The sequence below is a fragment of the Cnephaeus nilssonii genome (assembly GCF_951640355.1).
Source record: "Cnephaeus nilssonii genome assembly, chromosome: 2".
Taxonomy (NCBI): Eukaryota; Metazoa; Chordata; class Mammalia; order Chiroptera; family Vespertilionidae; genus Cnephaeus; species Cnephaeus nilssonii.
Genome location: NC_137073.1, coordinates 50,504,318 through 50,517,219, shown reverse-complemented (window position 1 = coordinate 50,517,219; position 12,902 = coordinate 50,504,318). Strand labels below are relative to the sequence as shown.

The 12,902-nt window shown below is 40.7% G+C and overlaps 1 protein-coding gene across 1 annotated transcript in view; it reads left to right on the top strand.

The window, feature by feature from the left end:
• The window catches only part of CAMK4 (calcium/calmodulin dependent protein kinase IV), a 140,598-nt gene that overhangs the window by 103,873 nt on the left and 23,823 nt on the right, over positions 1-12,902 (top strand). The window contains exons 6-7 of the mRNA XM_079795354.1: positions 10,365-10,455; positions 12,458-12,532. Coding sequence (XP_079651480.1) covers positions 10,365-10,455; positions 12,458-12,532 — 166 coding nt within the window. The remainder of the gene's footprint in view (positions 1-10,364; positions 10,456-12,457; positions 12,533-12,902) is intronic.

The following is a 12,902-nucleotide window of genomic DNA, read 5'->3' as shown; positions in this document are numbered from 1 at the left end:
TGACCCATTAAAAAATGAATTTTTTATTTTGGGAATGGCTAACTCAGAAATAGTGTTGAAAAAAATGACCAATTTTCTCAATAGTCAGGTAGAATTTTTTTTTCTGGGTCAGAAAAAGAGCTTTCAGGCAGTATTCTAATAATATTCTGTTAACTTCACTCCTCAAACATGGAATTTTGATCTTATTATTATTAGATAATTTGGGGAAAAATTCTGCAAACATTTTATAAATATTTTGCCTGCCTAATTAGAAATATATATTTTAATTGAGGTGTCAAACTCATTTTTCTTGCTCTAGTCACTGTTTTCAGTCCCACCTTGAGTGTGTAGCTCCTGAATAAAGAATGTTCACAAAAGTCTAGTGTACTCGCTTTGACGAAGACAAAGAGTTTTATGTGGAGACAATGGAAATGCTAGTTTCATCTGGGCAGGGCAGTTCTTTGTAGCTACCTAGCATCCATGGCTATCTTAACCTGTTCAGGCTGCTATAACAGAATACCACAGACTGGGTAGTTTAAACAATAAACATTTCTTCATCACAGTTCTAGAAGCTGGAAGTCCCAGATCAGTATGGTGGGGGCTCTGTTTCTGGTTTACAGACTGCTGCCTTCTTGTTATGTCCTCACATAAGGGAGACATCACCTCTGATCTCTTCCTCTTCGTATAAGGGCACTAATCCCGTAGAGTCTTAGTCTTGCAAGGTGGAAACCCGGGTGTTCCGCTGGACTCCTAACTGGAGGCTCTGGAGAATCCAATTCATTGCGCATTCAGGTTGTCGGACAAATTCATTTCCATGTGGTTGCATGACCACAGCCCCCATTTCCTCACTGCTTGTCAGCCAGGGGCTGCTCTCAACTCCTGAAGGCTGTCTGCGTTCCTTGGCACATGCCTTCCTCCATGTCAAACTCAGCTAAAGTGCTTCCAATTCCTGACTTCTTTTTCTGCTGCCTGCCAAGGAAAACTCTGCTTTTCAAGGGCACATGATACTGGAATAAGCCTACCTGGATAATCTCCTTTTTGTCATTTAATATAGTCATTGGAATGTTACTTCGTCGTCTTCATTGATACCATCCACTCTCAAATGGGGAAGGCATTTAATATGAAGGCAGATTTCATAGAGGGGTCATTCTTAGAGCTCTGCCTATTACACGCAGACCAACCTACTCTCTATAATAAGGCTTTGATGCATTCGTTTCCCAACATAATGTATTTAATCTAATCAACCCCAAACACCTAGACACAGGATAAACTTGAATGTCATTTGTTTTCAGACCTTTCAGAGATTCATTCACTCACAAGTGTTTTAGTTTGTTTGCTTGTTTGTGGGTTTTTTTTTAATGTGTAGCCGTTATTTTGTGTGCTCATGCCTTTTTTCTGTTTTTCCCCCTCCTTTTTTACATGTTAGGAAACAAATTCTGTTAATTTGCAGCACTAACCAGAGTATTTTTAAATGTTTTCAAAGCTATTTGCCATATGTTCGATAGGAAGGTCACACACAAGTCCCTGATCAAAAAGAAGGAATATCGGCTGTGGCTCAGGCTGTATGTGGCCTCTTGACACAAAAAAATATATTAACATGCAATATACTTATATACATTTGTTTTTTCATATTGCTGTCTGACATTTTTTTCCTTAACAATATGCCTTGGTAGTCCTTGCATTTATGTATTTAGTTTTTATTGCTGCATAACGAATTACCACAAGCTTACAACCCACGCATTTGTGCCCTCCTGGTTGTGTAGGGCGGAGTGAGAAGTGAGGCACAGCGTAATCGACGGGAGTCTCGCAGTTTCAAAATCGAGGTGTCAGCAGGGTGGCTCTTCTCTGGAGGCTTTGGGAAGAATCTGCTTTCAAGCTCATGCCTTTTGTTGGCGGAATTCAGTCCCTTTCTGTTGCCTTGACACTTGGCTCTTCCACCTTCAAACCTACAGTGGCTCACCCAATCCTTTGCGTGCTTTGAATCTCTTTCACTGACTCTTCGGCCTTCCTCTTCTGCTTTGAAAGGCTTATTTATACATTTACATTGGGCCCATCTGGATAACCAGGATAATCTCTGTAATTTAAGGCCAAAGTGATTAGGAACCCTAACTACATCTGCAAAGTCCTTTGCCTTATTAAATAGCATTGTCACAGTCTCAGGGACTGTACAAATAGCAGAACCAAAGCTGTTAAAACTCCCAGACTAGGCTTGGCAACATGGCCAGGCGTCTGTAAAAGTCTTCCTTACCAGCCTTTGGGATTCTGTGTCAGTTTGTACAAAAATCCATTAATTTAAGCAGGCTTGTAGGATTTTGATAATTTTCTTCACTCTTTAAATCAAAGCGGATGAAAAATTTGGTCTATTTTAGTTTCAGTGACTCCCTGTCCCATTTCTTAGAGAACTTCTGAACCTTAATCTAAGGTTCTACCTGTTTTTTCATTCACCTGTAATAAATTCTGAAGCTAACTGCATTTTTATATTTTTCTATTCCTGAGAGATATAAGTTCAGAATTTCTACCACTGGTTATGGTTAGTTGTACAGGAGTCTGTCTCCTGAAGTAGGCAGGTTATCTCTAGATTAGGAATAAAAATTTATTCATTTCTTTCTGTCATTCTTCTCATCTGCCATCTACCCCTCTCCCCCCCCCCCCCCCCACACACACACACTATATACATTTTGTATTCATAGCACATAGCAGGTACAATATATACTTATTGACTTGATCCAGTTATTTACAAATTTTGTTTAGGATCCCAGCATTTTATTATTTTTAAATCTTTATTGTTGAAAGTATTATTTTATAATACTTTCAAACAGCAACATGTCCCCTTGCCCCCCTCACCCCCACCCATTGACTCCTCCTAGCCTACACCTGTTCCTCCTCTCCCCCCTTCCCAGCCCCAGGCCTTCACCACACTATTGTCTGTGTCCACAGTTTTGCATATATGCATACAAGTTCTTTGGTTAATTTCTTCCTACCTACCCACCCAACCCTGCCTTCCTAGGAATATTTTGGAACTGGCTTTATATTCATGGTGTCTTCAAATACGTTTAATAATTCAAGAAATTGTTAAATCACATAACTTTAAAAATCACATTACTTTAAAAAATGGTAATGGTAACCCAGCTCTGCAGGAAAGCATTTTTCAAGGAACATATGGTTGAAATATCTAAGTAAATATACAGGGCATATTTCTCTGTGTTTGGGGAAAGATATCTAATTTCATAGACCTTGACATAATGATAGATACAGGGGAAAATCCACATTGAAAAAATGTAATTTCTCGCACATATATTTTACATTCTAATCATGGTTTCTACTTCTCAAAATTTAACCTTGAATCACTTACACTTTTATGAATAATGTGTGGAATGTGCCATAGATTCTGACCATCTGTGTGATTTATCCTTTGAAATGTTCCCTTGAATGTTGCAACTGATCCAAAACCACAGTATCTAACTTTTAAATTATCTTCTTGACTTTTACCTGTGAAATTACCGTTACAGAACTGAGCCACACTGAAGGCTTTATTGGCTTTGGATCCTGCAGAATCTGAGAAACGCCATCTTATTCTAAGTTCATATCACCGAGGAAGAGCCTTGTTGCACACTGACTCACAATGGCCATCCATCCCTTCTGTTTACCATATAAGGGGCCATTTAGCAACGCAGCTAAATGCTTATGCTCTATTTTGCTAGAAAACTGAAAGAAGACACAGTCTTAAAAGGAATATACAATTGGACTAAATGTGGCTAAGACCTAATAATAACTCTCAGTAATTACAATAATGTAATGTATGTTGTTAAGCACTTAATGTGGACCAAGCTTTAGCCAAAAGCTTTATGTACATTGTTTCACGTACTCTTCACACCTATAAGACTACGGGTCTCCTTATATTCATTGCACAAATGAGGGAACTGAGACTCAGAAAGATGAGGCAACTTTTTCAAGGTCACACAGCTGGTCCAGGGCAAAATCAGGATTGGAATGCAAAACAAAAATGACTGCAGAGTTTATGCTCTTAATCCCACGGCTGTCTGCCTTCCTCTACTGTACCCTGCTATAGACTACGTCGGGCCCAAAGCCAGAGATACAGGGGAGCAGGAATTTGAGGGCTAACACTGAAACAAGACAAGTGAGATACATCCATTTTAAAGTCACATAGCAGGAAAAGAGTGACGTATTTTTTAAAGACACAGATGTATTGCAGTAGGTGTGCCTGTTTATATTTCCCTCTACTTTTTTTTTACTCTTGGCTTCAGTTCTTGGAAACTACTTATCTTGACATAATGAAAGAGAGACGCACTACATGCTAGATTTAAAAATCTGTCTCAAATAAATTAAGAATATGTGCAAATGCATATTCCACCCTTTTTAGAACGCGAGTGGGTGGGAATAATGATAGCTCCACAGATGTGACTCTTCCAGGTGCAAGCAGCTCTGTAACTTTGTTAGTAACCAGAATGATGGTGGGACCTAACGTCCAACATGCCTGATGTGTTATATGCATTGCCCATGAACACAGACAATAGGGTTGTAGAGGCCTGAGGTGGAGCGGGAACTGGGTGGTGGGGGACAAGGAGTGGGGAAGAGGGGAGCATCTATAATATTCTCAACAATAAAGATAAAAAATAAAACCTAAATTTTTTTAAAAGTCCAACATGCCTGATGTGATACAATAGCAAGACATTGGACAGAAGATTTATTCAATTCTTTGTGGCCAAATTCAACTTCTATTCAATTATCGTATTTCTTCATAAGCAGTTGCCGTTTTATGCCAGTTTTGTGAGGTCAAGTAGAGGCAGGCCTTCAAAGAAGATACAGCCCAAAAGTAGAATGTTCCACTATGAAGTTCTTACTTAAATTGATGTATATTGGTTCTAAATTTTCTGAATAGAGAAGAGCTAATGCATGCAGTTTAATTTTTCCACCCGAATAGAATTATAGTCAGAACACTGTTTACTTTTTTTTTTTTAATGACTGGTTCTTTGTCCTGTTAGATTTTTAAAGAGATTCCAACTTCCCCTTACTAACTCCTGAGACATTATCAATTAACCACACACAGCCCATCTACCACAGCATAGCTGTAATTAAACTAAATTGCTATGCAGCAGCTTTCATTACACAATGACACAGTTTTTGTTAGGACCATAGAGAGAGTTTAATTACATGTCTAACCCCTGAATTCAGAGAATCAGTATTCTCTCTGTTAGCATCCTGCTCACTTTCCCCATGATATAGCTACACCAACAAGCATTTTTCAGCAAAGCTTGGCTTTATCCAGACACTTCTAGGCCACACCCAAAACCCAAAGCATAGTGCACACCTGTGACCCTTACTGCAGGGACCCCAGCAGGCCTGGTCACCTTTAAGCTCCCCACTGGAGTTCAGCAGGGTTCCTTCATTTACTAACAGAGGTCTTTCGGCTTCCCCACTGCTCCTTAACATGTTATTATCATTGGAGAATCACTGATCAGCTCCATTTTATTACACTGGCAAGTGCAATTTACGGATGTTTCAATCATGAAAGAAACGGAAGAGAAAACTAACAGATGAATTTTCAACTGTCATTACCCAAACTCCCCTGACGCATATGATGTTCAGATCAACTTCAAAGGATGTGAAGAAATTAGTTCAGCCATAACTATCAACTTAATGCTAATATACTGGTAGAAGAACAAACACAGATTATGTAATTATTCAAAACGTCATTTCAAAGATGAAATCTTTTTGCCTTATCTTCAGTTAAAATGTTCTTATTGGGTTTTGGCTTTTCTCAAAATGATGCTGTAAATCTAATTCATCTAACTGATACTCAGTGAGCATCTTTGAGGAGACCGAGTATCGGTAAACAATAAGCAGAGTATGTTTCATAAGCTCACAAGTGCTGAGCCTTGTTACAGCTAAACACATCAAAGTGATGTTGCTTTGGAACTTCTGTTGCAAAGTAAGCACAAAAATGTTAACTTCTATTACAAATTAATAATGGCAAATGGAGCCCTAACCGGTTTGGCTCAGTGGATACAGCGTTGGCCTGCGGACTGAAGGGTCCCTGGTTCGATTCCGGTCAGGGACATGTACCTTGGTTGCGGGCACACCCCCAGTGGAGAGTGTGCAAGAGGCAACTGAATCGATGTTTCTCTCTCATTGATGTTTCTAATTGTCTATCCCTCTCCTTTCCTCTCTGTAAAAAATCAACAAAACATATTTAAAAAAATGGCAAATGGATAAAAAATGCAGATTATACCTATAGGAATTCCAATTTCTCAGTAGGAAAACTGAGATATTTATTAATCATTCAATAGTACGTATTGAGTGCATACTTAGTGCCAGGTACTAAGAATCTGGGAAAGCAGATGGAAATTTCCATGTCTTCACAGAGTTTTCAGTCTAGTGAGGGAGACATCCTGAACATAAAGCTTGCAAGGAATCAGACATGCTGAAAAAGAAGGAAGGAAGGAAGGAAGGAAGGAAGGAAGGAAGGAAGGAAGGAAGGAAGGAAGGAAGGAAGGAAGGAAGGGAAAGAAAGGAAGGAAGGAAGGAAGGAAGGAAGGAAGGAAGGAAGGAAGGAAGGAAGGAAGGAAGAAAGAAAGAAAGAAAGAAAGAAAGAAAGAAAGAAAGAAAGAAAGAAAGAAAGAAAGAAGAAAGAAGAAAGAAGAAAGAAAAGGGCATCAATGAGAGCACAGAAGAGTGGGCACGTATGTTAGTTTGGAAGGACATTACAGCCTCCCTGAGAAATTGACATTATAGTTGTGGCCTGAGGATGAGGAGGGCTAGCCAGGTGAAGGGGGTAAAAAAAGCATCCTGATAAGATAGGGCAGCTGGTCAAGGATGCTGAGGTAGGAAAGAGATGAGGGCTTTGGAGGAACTGAAAGGAAGTCAGTATGGGCAGAACAGAGAGCAATAGAGGGGGAAGCGGCAGAATATGAGACTGGAGGGCGAGGCAGGAGCCAGATGACCAAGGCCTGGAAAGCCCGGATAAAGTATTGGGAAACCTCTGGATAGTTTCCCAAGGAGGAGTAATGGCCCAGCTCCCTGTGCTGCTGAGTGGAGAGTTGATCGAAGGGGGCACCCTGGAAAGCAAAGGAGTAGTTCAACACTGCTGTGATGGTCCAGCCAAGATCACGTCAATGACATGCAGAGAGGTGGGCGGTTCAGGAGACATTTTGGAATTAGAATCGACAGCACTCTGTTGAGAATTGGATGGAGGCAGCGGGGTGGGGAAGAGAATCCGTTTCTGGCTTGAATACTTGAGTTGACCGAGAGACCACATTCTGCAGTGGGAGCAGCTGGAAGAACCGGCTGGGGGAAGGTCAAGAGTTCCATTTTGGACATGTAGAACCGAAGGTACCTGGGAAACAGCCAGCTGGAAATGAAACAGAGGCAGGTGGAAAAATTGTGCTGGGGCTCAAGGAACAGGTTTGAACTAGAACATTCTTAAACTGCTAGCAATGTAATTACATAGTTTGTTTAGTTAATTTCAGACCAGACATAGTTACCAACTAAATGTATTTATTCATATTCGGAGCACATCATTTGTAGCAGATGGATGGTATTCAGGATAAACAAACATGAAAGGCCTGCCAGTTATATAAAATTTATTTTTAAAAATGTATCACCCAGCCCTAGCCAGTTTGACTCAGTGGATAGAGCATGGGCCTGCGGAATGAAGGGTCCCGGGTTTGATTTCTGTCAAGAGCACATGCCCGGGTTGCGGGCTTGATCCCCAGTAGGGGGCATGCAGGTGATTCTCTCTTATCATTGATGTTTCTATCTCTCTCTCCCTTTCCCTTCCTCTCTGAAGTCAATAAATATATATATATATATTTTTAAATGTATCACCCAGACAAGAAAAAGCTAAAGGAGTTCATCACCACAAAACCAGTATTACATGAAATGTTAAAGGGTCTTATGAACAATGAATACATATCTATCAACAATTGAATGTAATAATCAAAATAAACAAACAAACAATCTGATGAACAAAATAAACTGATGAGTAATATAGAACCAGAGGCATAGAAACATGGAACAGACTGACAAATCTCACAGGGAAGGGGTTGAGGGGGTGGGGAGAGATTACATGCAAAGAACTTACATGCATTACCCATGGACACAGACAGTAGGGTGCTGAAGGCATGAAGGGGGTGGGATTCTGGTGGAGGGAGCAATGGGGGGTGGGAAAGGGGGAGACATCTATAATAAAGATTTTTAAAAATGTATCACCCAAGTAATATATAATTTTATAGTTAAACTAGAGGCCTGGTGCATGAAATTCGTGCACGGGGGGGGGGGGGGTCCCCTCAGCCCAGCCTGCACCCTCTCCAATCCGGGACCCCGCAGGGGATGTCCAACTGCTGGTTTAGGCCCGATCCCAGGCATTGGGCCTGAACCGGCAATCAGACATCCCTCTCACAATCCTGGACTGCTGGCTCCTAATCACTCACTTGCCAGCCTGCCTGGTCGCCCTAACTCCCCCCCCCCCCCCCCCCGGCCTGGTTGCCCCTCACTGCATCTGTGTGCCAGCCTGGTTGCCCCTAACAGCCCCCCTCCCCGCCAGCCTGGTCACCCCCAACTGCCCCCCCTGCCAGCCTGGTTGCCCCCAACTGCCCCCCCCCGCCTGGTTGCCCCTAACTGCCCGCCCCACCAGCCTAATCACCTCTTACTGCCCCCCTGCCAGCCTGGTTGCCCCCAACTGCCCCCCTCTGCCAGCCTGGTCACCCCACACAGCCTGCTGTCCAGTTGTTTGGTCTTCCCTCACTAACCCCCCTGCTGGCCTGGTTGTAGGCAGCCATCTTGTGAGGTTGTGAGGGTTAATTTGCATATTACCTCTTTATTATGTAGGATTTTACATAATAAAAAATCAAAATCAATCAAATTCCACCACACATTATTTTTACACATGTACTTTTGGGGGCTATAAAAAGTAGCTGAAGGGAAGGAGCACACAAACACTCAAGGCGAGTTTACAGCAAAAGAGAAGCCTCACAGCCCCGCTCAATAAGGATCTAATTTAAGAAGCAGTCAGGAAAGATGCCATATTCATGTACTTAACAATTTTCTATTAAGTGCCAAGGATTGTTTTAAACTCCAAAGCAATAATCAAAGACTGCAGAGTGTTTTGCCTGGCCTGTACAGGGTTTAAAATTCATTGCCAACACTTAAAATTTGAAATACTTTACGTTAAAAATTATGAATTTTCATCTTACCTTGAAAAGTCAGAAGACCTAGCAACCTGGGGCCTGCATTCCCAGCTGACAGCATCTGGCTGACCCTGAGTCACCTTGGCCTCCTCAGGGTCGTGCTCCCTCCAGGGACAGCTGAGTCCCTAGGACTTCCCAGTGTCTCCCTCTTATTTCACACTCTTCCAACTCCCTTCATTCTTTTATGTGCCTGCATGCCCCTGGAGAGTTTTTGACCCCTGCTGGGGATACAAAAGCAAACTGCGGCCACTCAATGCCAAAAGCAAGGGAAAGCAGGGAGTGACCTGACTAGATGTGCACTTTACAAAAATGATCCTGTGAGCCCTCGCTGGTTTGGCTCAGTGGATAGAGTGTGGGCCTGTGGACCGAAGGGTCCCGGGTTCGATTCCGGCCAAGGGCACATGCCCGGGTTGCGGGCTCAATCCCCAGTGGGGGTATGCAGGAGGCAGCCGATCAATGATTCTCATTATTGATGTTTCTCTCTTCCTCTCTGAAAACAATAAAAAATATATATGTATTTTAAAAAATGACCCTGTGACAGTATGGAGCATGGTCTGGAGAGGAGCTGGCCATGTGGCCTGCTGAAGGCAAGAGCAGTAGTAGGGATGGGAGTGGGGCGGGGGCGGATACCTGAGGCAGTGAGGAGAGAGACCTGCACAGGGTCCTAGATTGCATGTGTTCTCTATAATAATCACTTACACCCAAATGTCTGTTCAAACAATCATTTGAAGCCTTTGCCCTGGTTCGGAATTTATAAGATGGCACATACAATTATGCTTTCTAGATAATAAGCCAGACAAATTTCAAGACACACCTTGACTTTATTATAATAATAATTAGCCAATTTGAGCTAATAGGCATGAAGAGAACTGCAACTAATATTCTCTGAGGGGTAAATATTTTATTCCTAGCAATTGGTTCTATTTTATTTATTTATGTGTGTATTTATTTATTTGGTTCTATATTATTTAAATTGCATTTCACTTTTAGGTAACTATATATAAGCTCTTCTAGAACGATGTATAGTTTTTCTTTATGGTGTTTATTTTGAAATTACATGTGCATGTTGTTGAATCACATAATTTAGTAAAGATTATTACAGTTCTGAAAATAGTAAATAAAAATGTTGGAACCATAAATATAATTACATGAATGTTACTTCATTATATTCCCTACTAGTACCTCCATGAAAATGGGATTGTTCATCGTGATCTCAAGCCAGAGAATCTTCTCTATGCAACTCCAGCCCCAGATGCACCCCTCAAAATTGGTGAGGACTTATCCTGATCTCTTCTGATCCCTTTCCCAGAACAGAAGAAATTTATTCTGTGCAATTTTAAAATATGGCTCCATTCAATTTCACCTCCACTCAATTTTCTCGGATATTTGTTGTCTGTAGAGGAATAAGGCATAGTGTTGGAAGTCTGTGCGCTTTCCTGGAATAGTAATCTGAATTAGTGCCTAAAGTCAGTGTTGCATTGCTGGACACACAAAGGAATCACAACTCTTGGAAATAACAGGAACTTCAGGAGGTGACCTTGTATTTTGTAAATATGTTTATATAGGAAAAAAATCACAAATAACATAACACTTCTTTCTTGGTTATTAACTTTCATTCCACAAATTAGATGGAGCTTAATTTTAGATAATGAAGAACTCGGACACAAAATGTTGGGCACCGATCAGTGAATTTAGGCTCTGTTTATACGAACAGAGACAAGCTGAGCTCTGCTTTCCAAAGCCCACCTCACGGAATGCTGTTTCCTCCAATCAGTCCCTTTGGGGGAGGGGGAAGTGGTTCGTGGAGGTCCTGAGTTAGAATAAGAAAGTGCCAACTTGGACAAGATTTTTATTTCTTCAGGACTTATCCCAGACCTTTAAAATGCTAATGTGTACGCTGACATCTAATCTGACTCTGGAAACCTTGTTTTTTTCCCCAATAAGCATTTTGAGGAACTATAAAGATGAACTTTGGGACCTACCCAAAGAGATTTTTCAATCAACATTTTAGAAAAAAGCATATTAAATATTACTTTCCTTGTGCCTTCCAAAGTAAATCTTCATTTGCAAAAAAAAGTAGAATTCATTTTAGAGGAATTCTCCTTAGCAGAATCTGTTTTGTCCTGCCTGTGTAGGGTTTAACCTTTTTTAAATTAAATCCTCTGAAGGACGTTTCTCTCTTGGTGCTATCCTTTATAATGCTAATCTGATGAGTTCACTGCATTTGTGAGTGTTAACACCCTTGAAGATTAAGTCATACATATCATGGGAGAGCTCAGACCACAGAACGTGCTTTCTGAATGCAAGACCCTAAAGAGAAGATGCTGAAGTCCTGCGGGGCAGCAGCGTGTTCTCATAATCACTCCTGAAAGGCAGCGGACGGGAGGCAGGCTCCCATTTCCTTTGACATCACTCTCAAAGATTTTATCCTTAAAGAAATTTCTTTAAATGGATGGATAGATTCTAATTCAGGCAGGAGCGCCTTTCTCTCTGAAGGACTTCCTGCTGCTTCCTCTGATAAGGATCTGGCACCTCCGTGGAAAAGTGGGTTTATCTCTGAAGTCTAAAATGGCATCAATTCTGCACCTGCCTCTCTTGAAGAATGGCCTCAAAGTGTTCCTGGCGTTTCCTGAGTGAGGCAGATGTAGCCCAGCAAGTAGACCATAATGATAGCAGCCTTTGATAACGTTTCATCTAGGTAATATTCTGTGGAATAAATAAAAAGGATTTTTGCAAAAAAAAAAAAAGGCATCTTTCTCATCCAAGAGTAAATTTTTATCCATCAAATACACTAGGGAATGACATTATTTTGAAGTAGAATAAACCTTTTGATGTTTCTGTTCATTTTTTCAACATTTATGAAGTCTCATTTTTTTATTTTAATTCGTTCCAGTGGATTAAAAGCTCTGAATTATATCACTAATTCTATATTGTCCTTCAGAGTTTGTTTCATAAATCTTAGAATTAATATTTAACAAAATATGTCTCTTGCAACTATTACTTCAAGAAGAAATAGCTTATATGCTTGAAAGCTGGGAATTATAGAAAAAAATATAAAATGTATGTAGGAATCATATTTTCCTCCAATTTAAAGCAAGACTTAAAATATTATTGCTACTCTTTTAAATTTTTCTCTCCCTGGTGACTGGTCTCCATCTATATCCACTCATCAAATACAAAAACAAACTAATATTTTGAATAACTAAGGTATTCTGTCATCTTATAAAAGCTGAGAAAAAAAACTTACTTTTTTTTTTTTCTTGTGTTGTTAGCTGATTTTGGACTCTCCAAAATTGTGGACCATCAAGTGCTCATGAAGACGGTGTGTGGAACCCCAGGGTATTGTGGTACGCTCTTTAGTACTGACATTTTATAGTTTCACTGTTATTTGAAATGTATTTTATTTAATGTTCTGATTTTTTAAACTCCTAATATCTCTATTTAAAATGCTTACAATTTGATGCGAGTCTCCACAAGGAAGGCATATGTCAATGATACTCAGACCACCTCTTCTTCTTTATAAGGGCTCTATAATATCAGTTTTAGGGCACCCCTGTTAGAACAGCAGGAATGGAGGGGGCCCACGTGGGAGGACTGGGGTCTCTGCATCTGCCTTTTGGGCAGTAGCTACTCTTGGACCCACTCAGTAGCAGAAAGACCATCACTGGTGAAGAACACAGGGAAACAGCTTTGTTTGTTTTGGGAATTAAAGCCATG